This window comes from Ruditapes philippinarum, unplaced genomic scaffold (genome assembly GCF_026571515.1).
Source record: "Ruditapes philippinarum isolate M1 unplaced genomic scaffold, ASM2657151v2 ctg1690_1_1_1_1, whole genome shotgun sequence".
NCBI lineage: Eukaryota > Metazoa > Mollusca > Bivalvia > Venerida > Veneridae > Ruditapes > Ruditapes philippinarum.
In genome coordinates, this window is record NW_026856982.1 from 147534 (window position 1) to 166245 (window position 18712).

General features: G+C 32.6%; 1 protein-coding gene across 1 annotated transcript in view; it reads right to left on the bottom strand.

Moving 5' to 3' along the window:
* The window catches only part of LOC132748366 (anoctamin-7-like), an 87962-nt gene that overhangs the window by 22692 nt on the left and 46558 nt on the right, over nucleotides 1–18712 (bottom strand). Inside the window, 6 exon segments of the mRNA XM_060737954.1 lie at nucleotides 343–433; nucleotides 1367–1535; nucleotides 5082–5250; nucleotides 6236–6372; nucleotides 7481–7588; nucleotides 9222–9260. Of these exon segments, the coding sequence (XP_060593937.1) occupies nucleotides 343–433; nucleotides 1367–1535; nucleotides 5082–5250; nucleotides 6236–6372; nucleotides 7481–7588; nucleotides 9222–9260 (713 nt within the window).

The following is an 18712-nucleotide window of genomic DNA, read 5'->3' on the forward strand; positions in this document are numbered from 1 at the left end:
TTAACATGTACCCTGCTTAGCAAAAAGTTCAAAGCCTTTACCACCAGGCTAGCCTGCACAGCCATACAGTATGATCAGGCTCTATACTGTTGGCAGACTAACTTTAAAATTTTCACCTTGATACCCCTAAATTTGATAATGGACAGTCCTAAAATTGGTTGCTGGACAAGTCCGTTTTCAAAATTTAGCTGGGTAAGGAATAAAGCTGTTTGCCTTTCAAAGTGATTAATATAAGTTGCAAGAACTTGTTCCACAATCAAGCTTAAATAAATATCTTTAAACCAAAATGTGTTGCTTTGTGATCTTTTTATTCTACAAAGGAACTATATAATGTATACATACGCTGGTGTGTTATTGGACATGGTGAATACACCGTACAGGAAAACAACCACTCCAACAAATGCAGCGGGGAGGAGCCATGCTGTATAGAAACCTAGAAAATAGAAAGAGTAGATGTTATCTGGAACTCGGCAAATGTGGGTTTTTCCTGGAGCTGATCCCTTGTTACAAACAATCTTTTACTGTTATATCTTCACGAAGCACTCCTTTAAGAATAGTTAAGTCAACCTTCTGCGCTTAGTTTTGAAGCTGTGACTATAAAAGTTTGTATGTACCTGGATCAGCTGGGAAAAACCAATCATATTCTTTATTCTGAAGCAAGCCTATATTTAGTTTTTATTTTTTTTTATCATTATTACCCTTACTGAATCTTGATTCCTTAATTATGCTTCCACTTCTCCAATCACTCCTTTATTTTCATTCAAAGAATTATTTTATCACAGTGAAAAGATAAATCATTTAATTTTTCCTTATTAAAAATTGCTGTGCCTATTTTTCTTTGGAAAAAAAGAAAAGAAACTAGAACATAATCTCAGATCCACCTGAATTATTGGCAACATGCCAATAAAGAAATTTTAATTGAATTAGAAAATAGATAGCACCAAGAGAATGTTTTTTTTATGCAAGTTTATTGACCCCTGATTAATAGGCCTTCTCTTTTGTTTTATTGGCAGTCTTGATTAACTATTGCTCTGTTACTTTATATAATTTTTTTTCGTGCATACTGATCAAGCTCTACACTACTGGCTCCAAATTAATTCAAATCCCTAAAATAGTCCAAAATATCTATAAGCAAAAGTTATTTTTCACATTGGTCAAATCCACTTCACATTTTCTTCCGATATATGTGAAACTGTAAAAAAAAAAAAAAAATGTATAATGCAAACTCTTTCAATAAAGGACTAACCCTATAATTGATCACAAACAGTTCTAAACAATGGAAGCTGAACAAGTTTATTTAATAAATTCAGGAGGTTAAATTTTTAATATGGATCGTTTACAGCAGATGTAATTAATATCTACATACCTAGCCATGCAAAATATATGCCAATTTTTTCGCCGAAATATTCTCTGATGTGATCTAGGGGCTGGTATTTATTCCACTTCCACCATCTTGCCCAATAATGATATAAAACCTGGCGAGGATTGTAAGCTTCCGGGTCAAGGTTGCTGTATTTTGGGATTTCATATGGTCCCTGAAAACACATATTATAATTATTATTATCATCATCATCATTATCATTATTATTATTATTTTAATTATTATCATTATTATCAGTATCATTATCATTATTACTATTATTATTATAATTATTATTATTATTATTCTTATTATTGTTATTATTACATGTTTTATCATTATTATTATTATCATTATTACTATTATTATTATAATTATTATTATTATTATTCTTATTATTGTTATTATTACATGTTTTATCATTATTATCATTATCATTATTACTATTATTATTATAATTATTATTATTATTATTCTTATTATTGTTATTATTACATGTTTTATCATTATTATTATTATCATTATCATTATTACTATTATTATTATAATTATTATTATTATTATTGTTATTATTACATGTTTTATCATTATTATTATTATTATTATCATTATTACTATTATTATTATAATTATTATTATATTTATTATTATTATTATTATTCTTATTATTGTTATTATTACATGTATTATCATTATTATTATTATTATTATTATGTATTTATGTTTAAACAAATTAAAAGTTCTTAGGGAATATAATTCAAAACAGATTATAATGAGTTATAAACCTTCAAAATATTTTCTGTACAAAAGCTTAACAAGAAAACTGGATGTGACACCTCAGGGAGAGTAGGATAGCTTTCCATTATTTTACTTTGTATAGTCCAACTAACAATGTTTAACTGCACAAAACTTTCATAAGAAATCTAAATATGGGTGCGGGGTAAAAAATTGTCTTCTGGTTTGACATATTTTTTTTATTAGACAGGACTGAAAATATTTTTTCAAGATTTGTATACCCTTATTTTTTGTTTCTCTTTTTTTGTGTGTGTCTTTTGCATAGTTTTTTCATTTTAAGAACCCCAGGTGATCCAATATTATTAGTATTTCAATTTTATGTTTTTTGGATTTTGGACCTTTGTGGAACTCCTTTCATTTCAATTTCATTTGGCAATATTCCCCAGTTTTGTTATTGATTTTTGTTATTGTTACTTTTTTATTTCAAATCTTTCATAATTCACTTCTTTTAATATTTTGCCTACATATTTGCCTAATTTACAGTTTTTGAACCTTTTTCACAGCAATGGTATTGCTTGGCCTTTTGAAGGAAATATCTAAAACTATAATTATTCTGGAATTTCCATAGAAACAAAGTTAATTTAAGGATTTAATGATCAATTATTTTGTTCCTAGAACACTCATTAAGTTGTCCAAGGTTTTATCTACACTGCCTATAATTAACTAAATTTTTGCTGCTTTATTTTCCATTTCCAAGCCAATCAAAACCCAGTAATTTCACACCTTTATTCTCAGCAGAAAATGCTGACATAGATAATTCTTTCTCTCGTCTCATCACAGGGATAAATTACCATAGACATATTTACTGATAAGTGATGGTCATATCTTTAACATTTAATATCCTGTCTTTCACAAAAATTCCTTTCTAAAACAGTAGATAAAGATTATAGGTTGACAGTCAATTATCACCATTCATAATGACCTTATTCTATAAAACTGTTGTCCTCGAAAAATAATAAAAAATTCCTTTTAGAAAAAAATCAATAATTTGTTTGTCAGATTTTTGTCAGTTATAAATTTTCCATGACATCTGTCAATAAATAAAAGCTGTATGAACAAAAGTGTAAAAATCTATTTTTAGCACTGGTGACCTTGACACCAATGACCCTTTACTCCACTCAAAGGTAGAAGACTACCCATATTATGTTTCCACTAAATATAAAAGACATCTGTCTATAAATAGATGTTTAATGTCCATAGGCGTAAAAAACCTATTTTTGCACTGGTGATCTTGACCTTGACCCAATTTAAAAAGCAAAACGGACCATAAACTCCACCCAAAGGTAGAGGATCACTCTTTGTATGTCCCTATTAAGCATGAAAAACATAAGTTTAAGTATAATAATATTTTCAGTGTTAAAAGGGGAAATAACTGGGAAAAAAGGATGGCACAGTTATATGACTTGGCAATATTTCAATTATTATAAGCATGGCATAAAAATGAAAATTAGTAGATGGGTAAAAGACATGAAGTAATAGCCCTCATAACTTTCTAATATGAAAAAAAAAACTTAAAATATTCCTACACCCTTTGAAAAAATTTATTGTTTCAAACTAAGTTCATAATTATCGAGGAGATATACATATATATAACTGAATTTCAAAATAAGATCAAAATCAGTATTTTTTATTAAATTGTTTCCAGGATATTTTACTATAGAGAATTATAAGCAGCTTGATTTAGATTGGAAATATGAAAGACAATATATTTGTACAACAAATGAAATCCTGAAAAACAGATGATATAATAGGTTCATCAAGTACAGTTTTGTTTCCTGGTTTCACAGCTGCTGTGCATTAACAGATGTCACAAATACAGTTAAAATTAATTAATTTATGGATAAAAAATATTTAATTATCTAATTACATTGGAGTTTTTTTATACTAAATTTATTACTATAGCAAATAATTAATTTTCAACAACACAGCAGTAATGTGGAGAGTATATATACAACTTCCGTTTATATTTCATATGTATGTTAGTTATGAATATATTTGAACTTTTATGAAAGGGGAGACAATTTCAGGTCATACAGTGATTGTGAAAAAAACATATAGTACTTTTTGCATATTATATACCTTTTCTGCAGGGGTGTATTACATACATTCATTAAAGCACAAAAGTTCTTTATGTGTATATTATTTAGTAATAGAAAGAGCACCAAAACACGAGGCTTTCTGATTTGAACTCAGGGGCTATAGCCCCCGAGCATAAATCAGATTGCAGAGTGTTTTGATGTTATTTCTCTTTTGTATCATAGGCAAAAATGAAAATATGTTCCCTGTTTGAAGTCTGATTAGAGATTTTAACACATTCTGGTCATATCTTGGCAGTGAATCTTTCTAAGTAGCTTTCCTGGATAACTAACCAGTTATTACCAATTTCTCCACAAGTAACCAACAATTGATCCCACGTGATTTCTAATCTAAAACAGCGTGACAGACAAATGACCATTAAACTCAATGTCTGGAATGAATTGTCACAGGGAATTTTCACCTCACCTAAGGACGAAACCTCCAGTGGACCCTGATATACTAATTAGATGCTTTTCCTATTCAGCTAAAATATCCAGGTCGACTTGAAAACATAAATATGTACATGATAAAAGCCAGACCACAACAAATAATATTCTTAGTATAATAGGACTATGTACTTTTAATAATCTAGGTTTACTGACTACTTATAATCATCTATATAATGTTTTGCTTTCAGAAAGAAAAGTTTCAGGTCATGTAATAGGAAGGATGGAACCTGAGTGACCCTTGGAATGCTAATTCAAAAAGCTCCCTATTGAGCTATTATGATAAATATATATATAAGAGCCAGACCACACCTAGTAATATTCATAGTATAATTGGACTATGTACTTTTATAATTATCTTTTTTCAATATTTTTTAGCTTTCATATATAAAAGTTTCACTTACATCGTGTAATGGGAAGGCGGCACTATATACGCCCTCCTCTATCAATCTTTCTATACCAATCTCCGCCCTCTTCCTCTTGCCGTACGCGGCTGTAGTCAATATCTCCCATACTATACGACTTCTTTGTGTAGTCGAGAAATATGTCTCGTGATTACTGCTACCCAGAAACCTGTAAATCAAGGTCAAGGTTAAATATTTACAGCTTAACCTGTAAATCAAGGTCAAGGTTAAATATACTAGTATACAGTTTAAAAAGAGGTTAAATTTATAACAAGAGGGCCATGATGGCCCTGAAGCGCTCACCTGTATATAGGCCCCTTGGCCAAGGCCGATTTTAAACCAGGGGCTTTCGTTTGAACAAACTTGGTAGACACCATTAGAAGATGTTTCATGATAAATATCTAAGCTCTACCTATTTGGGGTTTTTATAAGAAGATTTTTTAAGTTTTTACTATATACATATAGGGAAAATCAATGAACCCCCCCCCCCCCACAAAGGGGCCAATTTTGACCCCTGGGCTTTTATTTGAACAAACTTGGTAGACACTCACTAGAAGATATTTCATGCTTAGTATCTAAACTCTAGCTATTTAGGTTTTCTAAAAGAAGATATTTCAAGTTTTTTCTTTCGGTTGCCATGGCAACCAGAGTTCTGCTTGGAATTAAATTCTTTGAACAATGTTTGAAGTTGAATACCAAAGGAACATTCCTGAGAAATTTGGATGAAATTGGCTTAGCAGTTTATGAGGAGATGTTGTTTAAAAGTAAAAGTTTACGGATGGACGGACGTTTTGTTTTTCTGGCTGTTTGTTTTATCTCCACATCATCTTCAGCAATCTAAAACATGGAACTAATCACTCAATTTCTCATTATCTTGCTATAGCTTACTGTGACAGAAATGAGCCGTGTCACGACAAAACCAACATAGTGCGTTTGCGACCAGCATGGATCCAGACCAGCCTGCGCATCCGTGCAGTCTGATCAGGATCCATGCTGTTCGCTATCAGTTTCTTTACTTGTAATAAGAGTTGGTAAGCGAACAGCATAGATCCTAATCAGACTGTGCAGATGTGCAGGCTGGTCTGGATCCATGCTGGTCGCAAACACACTATGTTGGTTTTGTCGTGACGCGGCTCAAATAGTATTTCAAGTACCTATCAAGCTTGGACTTTTTGAAAGCACAAGTATAATAGTCCAATGGTTGATGTGGGAGGTCTTCATGTAGAATATTTGGTATGTGAACAGCTCCCAGTATCTTGTCTGACCAATTACTCCTCGGATTTGGATGTGCCTACAACAATAATATATATGAGCCGCGTCACGACAAAACCAACATAATGCGTTTGCGACCAGCATGGATCCAGACCAGCCTGCGCATCCACGCAGTCTGATCAGGATCCATGCTGTTCGCTTACAAACTCTATTACAAATAGAGAAACTGATAGCGAACAGCATGGATCCTGATCAGACTGCACGGACTCGCAGGCTGGTCTGGATCCAATGCTGGCGCAAACGCATTAAGTTGGTCGTGATGCGGCTCATATATGTATTTATTAAATGCTTATAGACTTATACACAATAAAACTATTCATATCAATCAAATGTCACTTTAATTAGTCCAGGCTCTATACTGGTGGAAAAGGCTAATCATTTTTGGTTCCAGCAGGTAAAGGTATAAAATAGCCTGGCCCTGAGTTTCTATTTTATATATTAGGTCACATTTTATTCAAGCATGCTTCATTGAAACAATAGGACAATCCATTGCATAATTACACGATATATGCACAGCATAATTACACGATATATGCACAGCATAATTACACGATATATGCACAGCATAAGAAATGGATGCTTACACGCCATATGACATCATACACGTATAAACTTATTACAAATGGCATCAGGAAAATCACTTCTACTCTCAATGTAGTGCAACCTATTTATAATCAATTCTCTTTTATATTGGCATGGAAATTGATATTAATTTTTTTGCATTGCATATAATAATGCACAATTTATCATTCAAATGCTTTGCATTAATTACTCAATCAGGCCTATGACCCTTCCAGATTATATTCCTGTGCATATTCACTCGAACAGAGCATTATTCTACAACATTGCACGTCAAAATTCATATCTATTTCCTAAATATATTTATTTTCATTTTTATGACAATGACATCAGTTAACTGTAAAAGTGTTATTGCATTGATAGCAAATAAAAACCTTCAAAACACATGTATTTTAGAACTTTGGAAGGTCACACATTTTGTCATGAAAGAAATACTAAGTCTTGTTGGTGCAGCAAACAAATTTCGCAATATAAAAAGTTATTACAGGCTTAAAAAATTTTGCTAGTGTAATAGATGGTGGGAGTGCTTGTGTTGACTGGAACATTACCTGCAAAGGAGCTCTCATGCAAAGATCTTCAGCGTAGAAGACGCAAACGTCCCACGGGGCGTACAGTTTGACATACGTTATCTGCTTCTTTTCACTCTGCACGGTCTCCTGTAATATAGAATATAATATATATACCCTGTAAAAATCAATATCAATTACAACATTTTACGCTTCACATCCATACACGACTTGCGACTGCATCTCTTGTCTCTCAACAAAATATTTTCATTTTCCCGTTGGAAGTTTGAGAGACGCTGAAATAGCAGAATTGTCCTCAATATAATAAAACAGTTGTATTTATATTCAGACGGCTTTAAGGCACTCTGGATTATATTGCATGCTATATAATACTGCTGGAATATCAGTATAAATCTTGTTCTCTTTTATGAATGTATGAAGCTAAGCCATTTGACTGACTTTGTATGATTAAGTCACAATTCCAGCGAAAATTTAATCCATCAATTGTTGAAATTTAAAATCTAAATTTCAGCAGCTGACATTGTATTTATAAAATTATAGTCTCACTACTTTTGCACCAAAGTTTAGGATTAAATTAGTATGTAACAAACACCCCTCTCCTAATTGAAGCCCCCCCAGGCTTTTTGATATGGAAAAAATCTGCTCATGAGTGGTGAACTCTTTAATAAATCCGTAAGTTTATTCAAATCCTTCAGCATCCATTTCATTTCATAGTAAACACAAAAATGTATCACATGAACTTTAAAATCTTAACACAAAATTTAATGTTATTACCAACCCATGTTACACTAAATGTATTTTCAATGATTTTTGGATTTAGGAAAAACGTGTTGTAATAATAGCCCCCCTTTTGGAAAATGTTTAGCCCCCGGGGGCGTTTAATAGGAATTTTACGGTATTATATTATAGTATAGTTACATATATCATTGTATAGTGAGTATTATCAACATTAAAGCTCAATTCACCATATAATAATACATAACCTCAGTGACTTACATGTAATCATCCCTTTTTGTTTTATATCTTCAACATATTGGATTTTTTTTCTCCATCTTGTGACACCACTCAATAAGTGCCCTAGTTTTTTCTAATTAATATTATTGTTGTGTCAGAGCTTAGAAAAAAGAAGCTTTCCACATAATTTGATAGGGTATTTTTATCAATGACACTCAGGAATGGAGTCTGCAGGATTATATTAGTTACCCTACTGACATTATTGCTGCCAGCATTTTATTCATGACAATAGTTGTCTGACACTGTTCTGCCCCTCCAGTTCTGGGTGAAATTCCTTAACATAAATGCTCCCCCCCCCACCCTCAATATTGAACTAACTGACCCCCCACCCACTTTTCTAAATTCTAAATGTATCTTCTAACATCTCTTTTATTGTTACATTTTTTTTCAAATTTTCAAATTAATCAAAATTTAAAATACTATTAATTTGCCAATGTCTCCAAATAAGCATGCCCCCACTTAGCAAAATTCAACAACCCCTGCACCTTTTTTATGGTGAAATATATTAAAGTACGGTATGTACATATTACTTAATTATGCATTTCATAATATCTTTTTCAACATATACTAAAGATTGCAATTGACATTATAAATACATCTAGAGTTTGGAGGAAAAATATTTATAAAGAGTAATTGCTTCCTTGACAAAACAGACAAACAAATATGGAGCAGTAAACAAAAACATATTTCAAAAGAAACCAACAATAAAATTTGAAACAGAATTCTAAAACTGATAACATTATAATACCTTATCTATAAGATTTTTATCAATAATAACACCTGCTTCCTGCAATGTCATAATTCCAATGTTAATTTTGTAATAATAGTCTTTCTTTATACACTTTCTAATCAATTAGTTGTATTTTCAGTATTTTTTTGTTTGTTTGGCTTTTTTGTGCTTTTTTATTAAACTTACCAATGTGATTTTGGAGAAGTGAAATGATTTAAGAACTACATGTATCTAATTAAGGATAATCAAACAACTATTTTCAGTACATTATGTTGTGGAATGAAATATACATGTCGGTCCTTCTTTTACTTGCTGGGGCCATCATTAAAAAATTTTGGTTAGCAGTTGTGCAACAGTGAGTTGATAGGTTGGGATTTTTTTTATTTTTCTTGTATTTAAGTGTTGATTCAAGCAAGCATATGATTATATTTTGATAAAATAAATTGCATGTTGGGCGAGTCAAACAAATTTTTTGAGTTGAGCCAATTTCATTAAGTCATTCACACAACTGCAAACCAACAAGTTTTTAGTTATGACCTGGTGACAAAATATAAGCCTTCTATAGCTACCGCCAATTCTGACACACATCTGTGCGGCCTCAGACCAGGGTTTACACTATTGGCTGACCAACTTCAAATCTTCATCTTGATATCATGTACAGTCCTATATAAATTGAATCTTCAATCCAGGCAACTGGCCATTTAGAAATTCAGTGCTCAGATTAATTGGTCCATCCAAAAAAGATCTAACGTTAACTAATTAAAAATGCAAAAGTCCAGAGATATATAAATTTTTTTTATAGGAGGCAATAATGCCTAATGAAAAACAGGCCCGATATTGGGGGACCAATGGTCACGGGGGACTCATACATATTCTCCCATACAGGGCTAAAAATAAACAATTTTAACAGCTTGTTAATTTAAAGCTCATTTCAACCAATGTATGGATCGCCAATCTGTTAATAATGAAAACCCTTGATTTAAAGTCAATGGCAGTCAGTTATATTATGTAATCTTGATCTAAAAGTGAAGAGGATAGCCATTTACTATCATGCAACATTTCAGGGCAATATCTCAGCATGTTTAATGAATTATATGAGCCGCGTCACGACGAAACCAACGTTATGCATTTGCGACCAGCATGGATCCAGACCAGCCTGCGCATCCGCGCAGTCAGATCAGGATCCATGCTGTTCGCTATCAGTTTCGGTACTTGTAATAGGGTTTATAAGCGAACAGCATGGATCCTGATCAGACTGTGCGGAATGCGCAGGCTAGTCTGGATCCATGCTAGTCGCAAACCCACTATGTTGGTTTTGTCATGACACGGCTCAATTATGGGAAATAAAATCCTGCACTAATCTGATGCTATCATGAATGCGAATGCTGACTGCCTATTAGTAGAGGCAGTGGGATTCCGAAGTCTTATTTAATGTTCAGTTCAGGTATAAAGCAATGTGGTGTTGTTTTTTTTTATACAATGACATGTTCTGAAAATCAATTGTGATACATGGAATGACGTTGTTAGACTGATTTCTATGCAAATTTCACAGCAACGTCATTTTATGTGGTTATAAAAACAGCAATAATTGTGAATAACTCTGAATTCTTAAGTATAACCAACAATAACTATTGTCCTACATAGAGCCTTTGTCTTTCACATGTACACACGAGCATGTTATCTTGGAAGATTGGCGGACCTGTTGTGGCATTAACTCAGAAGGGTGTAGTCCTGCAAAGGATCATCGTTTATGAAACACATTAGCCTTGGAAGTCATGTTGAAGTTCATTTCCTCCAATGAACGAAGAATAGAGCGGCATAAAAAGATGAAAATATGTCACTGATATGACTACAATAAGTGGACTAGCAATGATACCATAGGTGTCGGACATATGGTTAATTCCGGCGTCGGGTATAAACAAAACAAACAACATGCAACCAAAATAATAAGTACAGTGTATATATTATTCATGTATATAAGAGTGACCAAAGTATCTGGAGAGAAAATAACGACAGACTCCCAAGATTTTTTTCTTTCCGAGGACAAAAAACAATATTTCTACAGGAAGTAAAACAACATAAAACTATCACAGATCATTATATAGTAAAAGCTACTTCTGATCTCTGGCGTCATTTTTCATATAATTTTCATCCATCATTTATGTCATGCTTGTAAATTACTAATTGCCCTATAACACATTAATCTTCTGTTACAATCCAGGAGAATAATATGAGCCTTGATCTGGAAATTAGACGAAATCAGTGACTGTGTTAAAATTAAGCCTTTAATATTATAATATAGGCTGAGTAAATTATCCACGCCAGGGCTGTGAGAAATGCCTGGAAATAATTGCTTGTTACTTTATTCATTAGTCTTTTCACTTTTCTATATAACATACAGGATATTTAAACAAGTGTAGGTTCAGTAATGAATTCATTAAACAAGTGTTTTGCAAACTTTTGGCCAAGATCTGTTCAATATCACTTTTCATTGATGCACTTTTAGTGTAATACTAACATAAGTGAGCAAAATACATGACATTATGCAAAACATCATATTTGGAATTCATTCAGAAACAAGGAATGAAAGATTTAATCCTATACACCAATTAGCATAACATGCAGGTTTCTGTATTGACTAAAATTCACAAAAAGACCTGAATTTTTAATGAAAAACCCTGTGCTCCAAACTAAACTGGACATTGCGCCTACCTGCTTCAGCCAATCCTATTATAATGTCACTATTATTATTGTTAAGAAAAGAATGTATAATTTTCTTTATAATTTCTTTATTATACATTCTTGTCAAATAAATTAATTCTACACTCTGGCATCAGATAGACTAAATTCACTGACCTATAACATATTGCAGTAACCCAAGAGACAATAAATTCCTCAAATATGCCTGACATTTCCTACAAGACCAATAAAATAGTGCCAGGCATTCATGCTTTTCTTGATTTACTTAGTCAGCTGGAAAAAAGGGGGGATGATTTTGTTATAAACAATGCATAATAATCATTGTCTATGGTAGCTTCATTTTCCTTCAAATAAGAAGGTTAATAAACTATTTATAGATAAATTTATTGATTCTCCATGAAGATATAAGTCTGAAGCAGCTGTCCAGTTACATGTTTTGCTTACCCCACCCCCATAAGTCAAGAACGACCTTAATAAGTTTTCATTTTGAATTTTGAATTTCAAATTAAATAAAAAAAAAGAGTGATCAGTGATCACACATGCCAATTAGGCAGTTGTATTGAGTGGTGATTGACCAGTTTGTTCCCTGTATGTAGCATGTATCAGCTAGTGTGTAGTTACTATAGCAAATCAAAATTCATTAACAGACTATTATTAAAGGGCCATAACTCAGCCAATGTCATTCAACTGAAAACCCATGTAATATGCGCAAGTACTTGTAAAGTTTCATTCAAATAGAATTACTGGTATAGTAGAAGTAGTCCGGAGAAACTTTAAAAAAAAGTATTGTGGGGCCTTTATAAACTCTCAGAACAAGATCTGTCCGTAAGACAGCGCGCTCGACTTTTTTATTGCTTGCCAATAAAAAAAGTTTTTGCAGTAAAAGGCAATACAAGAATCTCTGTATTTTTAAAGTGAACAATGGCCATGAGCATTAAGATATTTAGTGAAGAATTATTTTACTGAATTGTGTGATACCCTTGAACACTGCAGCAAAGTTTGAAATGTTTAAGTCAAAAGAGGGCTGGTAAGAAAGAAAAAAAAACTAGTTGTTTGATACCCTTGAATATTACAGCAATGTTTATATGACATAATTTATGGTAAAGTGAACAAGTGGATAGGAATGAATTTTTTTAGCTTTTTTAAGTTTTTTAGTGCTTGCCTATAATACAAAACATTGACAGTTAAGGGCCATAATTCAAATAAAATCTTTGACAGAATTACCTTCTCCTGGACATGTTTGGGAATCATGATTGTAAACAAGTATTCCAACTTTCAAATTAATATCTCAAACAGTTCAGTCAAAAAGTGGACTGGTACTAAAAACTTAACCAAGATTCTAAGTCGATAAAAGGCCTTAATTTTTAAAACAAATCCTTGACAGAGTTACCTTCTCTTGCGTACAGATGGGGGTAATGATGTGAAATAGCATTAAAAGTTTCAAAAGCAATATCTCAAAGGGTTAAGGCAATAAGTGGATTTTACCCATATTCAATGTATTTTCTAAGTCAAAAAGGGGCATAATTCTGTCAAAAACCTTGACAGAGTTATGTCCTCTTGTCTGTTGATGAAGGTCGTGATGGTAAACAAGTATGGTCAGTTTCAAAGCAATACCTCCAATGGTTTTGAAATAAAGTGAGGTGGTACAAAAAACTTAACCAAGCTCAATACACTTTCTAAGTCAAAAAAGGGCCATAATTCTGTCAAAAACCTTGACAGAGTTATGTACTCTTGTCTGTAGATGGAGGTTATGATGGTGAACAAGTATGGTAAGTTTCAAAGCCATACTTGTAATACTTCTGAAATAAAGTGGGGTGGTACGAAAAACTTAACCAAGGTGTGACGCCAACGCCGACGCCGACGCGAGTAGGATAGCTCCCCTTTTCATAGAAAAGTCGAGCTAAAAATCACTGAACTTGGAAATGCCGATGATATGCACATCTAGAATAGGTCCTTCTCATCCCTGTAAAGTTTGGATGAAATTGTACATTTAGTTTTTGAGGTGTAGTCCAGACAAGTTTTGTTACAGACGGACAGAATGAATTGGACAGACGGAACGATAGAGATCCTGTCCCTACATGTCATCCCTAGCCTGTAGCAGACAACACAAAAAAGAAGTTAATTCTGCATATTTAGAAATTAGTTAATTGGTTTTATTAATTAGCATACCTTGGAAGACAAGTAATTATCATGTTGTACTCAGAATTCAATTATGAAGGAACTAATCTAAGAATTAAAGAATATAATTGCCTTTGCTCTGAACTGTGATAACACAGATGAAAGACAAATGTTTATTTTGTAGAGTTTGTTTGATTATTGTACAACATCATATTGACATGAAATGCTCCAATTGCATGACACTTTCAGTTAAGTATGATGATAAAGACAAGATGTCTGTCTGTAAACAAGAGCTGACGGTAGGACAGCATGCTTGACTATTTTCTAAGTTTAATATATGATAGTAAAACAAGAGCCTCAGGTTGTTTGTTTTGTTTTGGATTTACAGCGCATCAACACCATTTAGGTCATTATGGCACCAAACAGGAAAGATGATTTTGGCTAACCTCTGGTATAATAATAAAGACTTTATTTAAAGAGGCAACATAGTTGGGCATGCCCAGTCTTCCCTATGAGCCTCTATCAAATATACAATGTACATAATATAAACATTTGCAAACAAAAGGTATGATAAAACAACAACAAAATTACAAATACATTGTAGTTAAGAAACAAGTAAAACGAAAATCTAGGGAAAAAACATTATATAAGAATATAAACATTGCAATTCAGATATACATTTATCATTTTATAATACAAATTGATGTGTTTTATTCCCACCAGAGAACCACCATTTAAGATAATTATTTTTGAACGACTGTAAATTTGTGGAATTTCTGATATCTAAGGGAAGAGAATTCCAAAGTTTTGACCTGAATATGATAAAGATTTTCTGCAGAACTCAAGTCTAGGTTTTGGGATTTGAAGTTGTTTTTGTTGATATGATCTTAATTGTGTATTTTCTGTGTAAGTAAAAAGATTTTGCATATAATCAGGGAGAAGATTGTTAAGGGACTTGTACACTAAAATAGCTTTTTTATAATTTACTCTTTCAGAAAATTTCATCCAGTTTAATTCAGAAAATAAATCATCAGTGGGTGCATCAAAATCTTTGTCCAATATTATTCGTGCTGCACGTTTTTGAAATTTATACAGGTCATTTAAGAGTTCTTTACTGCAATTTCCCCAAATAGTGCAACAATAGTCTAAGTGGGGAAGAATGTATGCATTAAAGAAAATTTTCCTTACATGAACATTTAGAAATTGTTTTATTCTCAAAAGAAGGTATAGTAATGAATTGCATTTATTCAGTGTCATTTTGACTTGTGTTTTCCAGTTCAGTGTATGATCAACATGGACACCTAAAAGTTTTTCTGTTTCTGAAAATTGTAACCTTTCATCTTGGAGAGTGATCTGGAAATCATTAGAATTACTGATAGTATTGTAGATATTATTTGAAGGTGAAATAAACATAGCTTTAGTTTTATTAGCATTTGGAATCATTGAATTCCTGTTGCACCACCGTTGTATAGAATTAAGGTCAGACTGAAGTTTTGTACAAATTGAATTGATACTGTGTCCAAATGAGGTAATTGTAGTGTCATCAGCAAACATGTCTGATGTAGAATGTGATAAATGCAAAGGTAAGTCATTGATATAAATAATAAAAAGGAGAGGGCCTAAAACTGAACCTTGAGGCACACCAGATTTTATATGCTGAGCTTCAGAATACTTTCCAGACACACATACTTGTTGTGAGCGATCACTTAGGTATGACCTAAACCATGAAATTGAATTTTCATTTATGTTATACAGTTGTAGTTTTTTCAATAATAGGTTATGATTGATCAAATCAAATGCTTTTGTTAGATCAAGAAATATAGTCCCTATAAGTTTTTCTTCATTTATTGCTCTGATCCAGCTGTCAATAATTGAAGTAAGAGCAGTTTCGCATGAATAATTTGTGCGAAAGCCAGACTGATTTGGCTGAAAAAGAGAGTTAGTTTCAAGAAATAACTTAAGATGATTGCTAACATGTCTTTCTAGAACTTTTGATAGAACTGGTAGTATTGATATAGGCCTGTAATTACCTTTTTCATTTTTGTTGCCCTTTTTATGTATAGGAGTAACTTTTGCCTGCTTAAAGGCGAAAGGAAATAAGCCACTTGATAGACTGAGATTGAATATTTTTTCTAAAGGCTTGGATATAATTTTAGAACTTATTTTAAGAAATTTGGCTCCTATACCATCTAGACCTGTTGACTTTCTGATATCAAGATCTTGTAGTTCTTTGTATATGAATTGACTTGTAACTTCAGGTATGTTGAAAGGGCATTTATCCTTTGAATGCATTTCAATATACTCATGCAATTTTATTTCATCTTCATGTGATAAAGTTGAGCAATATCCAGGTGCAGATTTAAAGATATCAATGAAATAGTCATTAAATACTTCGGCTGTTCTTAATGGGTCTTTGATTTGATTTCCTTCTTCATCTTGAATATAATTTGTTTGGTGATTTGTAGATTTTCCTGATAATTGTTTGAGATTTTTCCACATTTCTTTTGCATTGTGTTTATTGTTATTTATAGTTTCTGAATAGTAATTTTTTTTGGAATTTGAGATTAGATTTTTAACTTTATTTCTCCAATATTTATATTCTTCATTGTTATTTAATTTCTTAGCTTTATCTCTTTGTTTAGAGGCATGAAGAATATCAGGATTGTACCAGTCTGGAAGATGCGTATGTTTTACACGTTTCTTTTTAAGAGGAGCATGAGCATTTAATACTTGATTGAATAAAGAGTTAAAATAATCCAAAGCATCATTTGGGTCATCATATATTTCTAACACTGACCAAGGCTGCTGTTCAAGAGATTCAAGAAAATGTTTTTCATCAAATTGTTTCATATTTCGGTATTGAATAATTTGATGTAAAGGGTCTTTGATAGCAGTTGTTGAGATTTTGCGTGTGAAGCAGATTGGAAAATGATCACTGATTGATAAATCAGGTACATTGATTTCAGAGATATTGCTAGGGAAATTAGTATATAGATGATCTATAATTGTATTACATAGATTAAGCAACACCAGGGGTTAAAACCACCTCACCTGCTGAACAGACTCCCATAATTCTAACACATTTAGTAACCTCTTTATGTGGCTGTAATTCTTATGATTCAACCCATAAAGGCAACCCCTAAGCCACAAGGGACAATAGCTTGGGAATTGTAAAACTTTTTAAGTTACAAAAGGGCCATAATTCTGTCAAAAACCATGTTACAGTTATAGGCCTTGATCAGTGACCTCCTATTATGCTCTCAAATGAGAGTGTGAAGTTTCAACCCATTCCTTTCAGTACTTTTGGAGATAGTAACTTACACATAAAAAAATTATTAAAGTGTGATGCTGATGCCAGGGTGAGTACAATAGCTGTTATCCTTTCCTTCAGAAAGTGGAGCTAAAACTGCCACCTTCAGATTTATATTCTAAAGTATGTTTTGGAATCAAATATCTTTTTACTGTCAATTTCTGTGATCAAAAGTTCTCTACTATTTGATACTTAAAACAAATACAAATGTCTGTTGAACATGTTGCCATTTGATTGTTAAAACCTTTCAAATCAAATCATGTTTATAATGGTCCAATCAATAAATCAATTAATTAACACTTTGAATACCTGCAACATGAATGACTTGCATTTTATGTATGATTACACACTTTCAGTATAGAGCTAGGCTTCAGACTGCTAATTTGTGGTTGCATTATTGGTAGTTTTCACTCCTGATCACGGCAGTAAGCTAAATTGAATTTACCAGAGCAGTTCAGTCATCGCAAGGAACTGATCGAATCTTCTGTACATGCCAGAGCAGAGTTACAGTGCAAATGACCCAAGGAAGGATTTCATGATCAACTACAACCAAAGTGACCTGCACTGTCCAGGAAACAAACTCAGGTCGCCCGACTCACAGTCCAACACTCTACCTATTGTGCTAACCAGATTGCTTGAGCTAATTTGTGATAACACGCTTGCTGTATTGAGCTAGGCTTCAGACTGCTTAAATTTGTGCAGTGTATTTAGGCAATACTAGACTTGCATTTGGCTGTTTAGCATTTTAATATTACACTACAGAAATGTAAAATAGGACATTAAGATGTATGCATCAATTTCACTGCCTTGTTGCTCTATAGACAGTAAAGGGATAGACATGTTCAAATCTATCTTGGTCTGCACTGGTTGCAAGGGTAGAATCAGTCTCTGCTAGCAATTCGAAATAAGTACTGACTTGAAAAGCAAACACTATGCAGACCATGATGTGCCTTCCGACTTTGGTCAGCACTGGTTGCAAGGGTAGGATCACCAAGTCTCCGCCAACATTCTAAAGTATGTTTTGGAAACAAATATCTTTTTACTGTCAATTTTCTGTGATCAAAAGTTCTCTACAATTTGATACTTAAAACAAATACAAATGTCTGTTGAATATAAATCAAATCAAATCATGTTTATAATGGTCCAATCATTTAATCAATTAACTAACTCTTTGAATACCTGCAACATGAATGACATGCATTTTAGTATGATAATACACTTGTGGTATAGAGCTAAGGCTTCAGACTGCTAATTTATGATAACACACTTGCAATATTGAGCTCAGAATTCAGACTGCTTAAATTTATGATAACACAAATGCAGAATTGAGCCAGGCTTCAGATTGCTAATTTATAATTTACTTGCAGTATAGAGCTAGGCT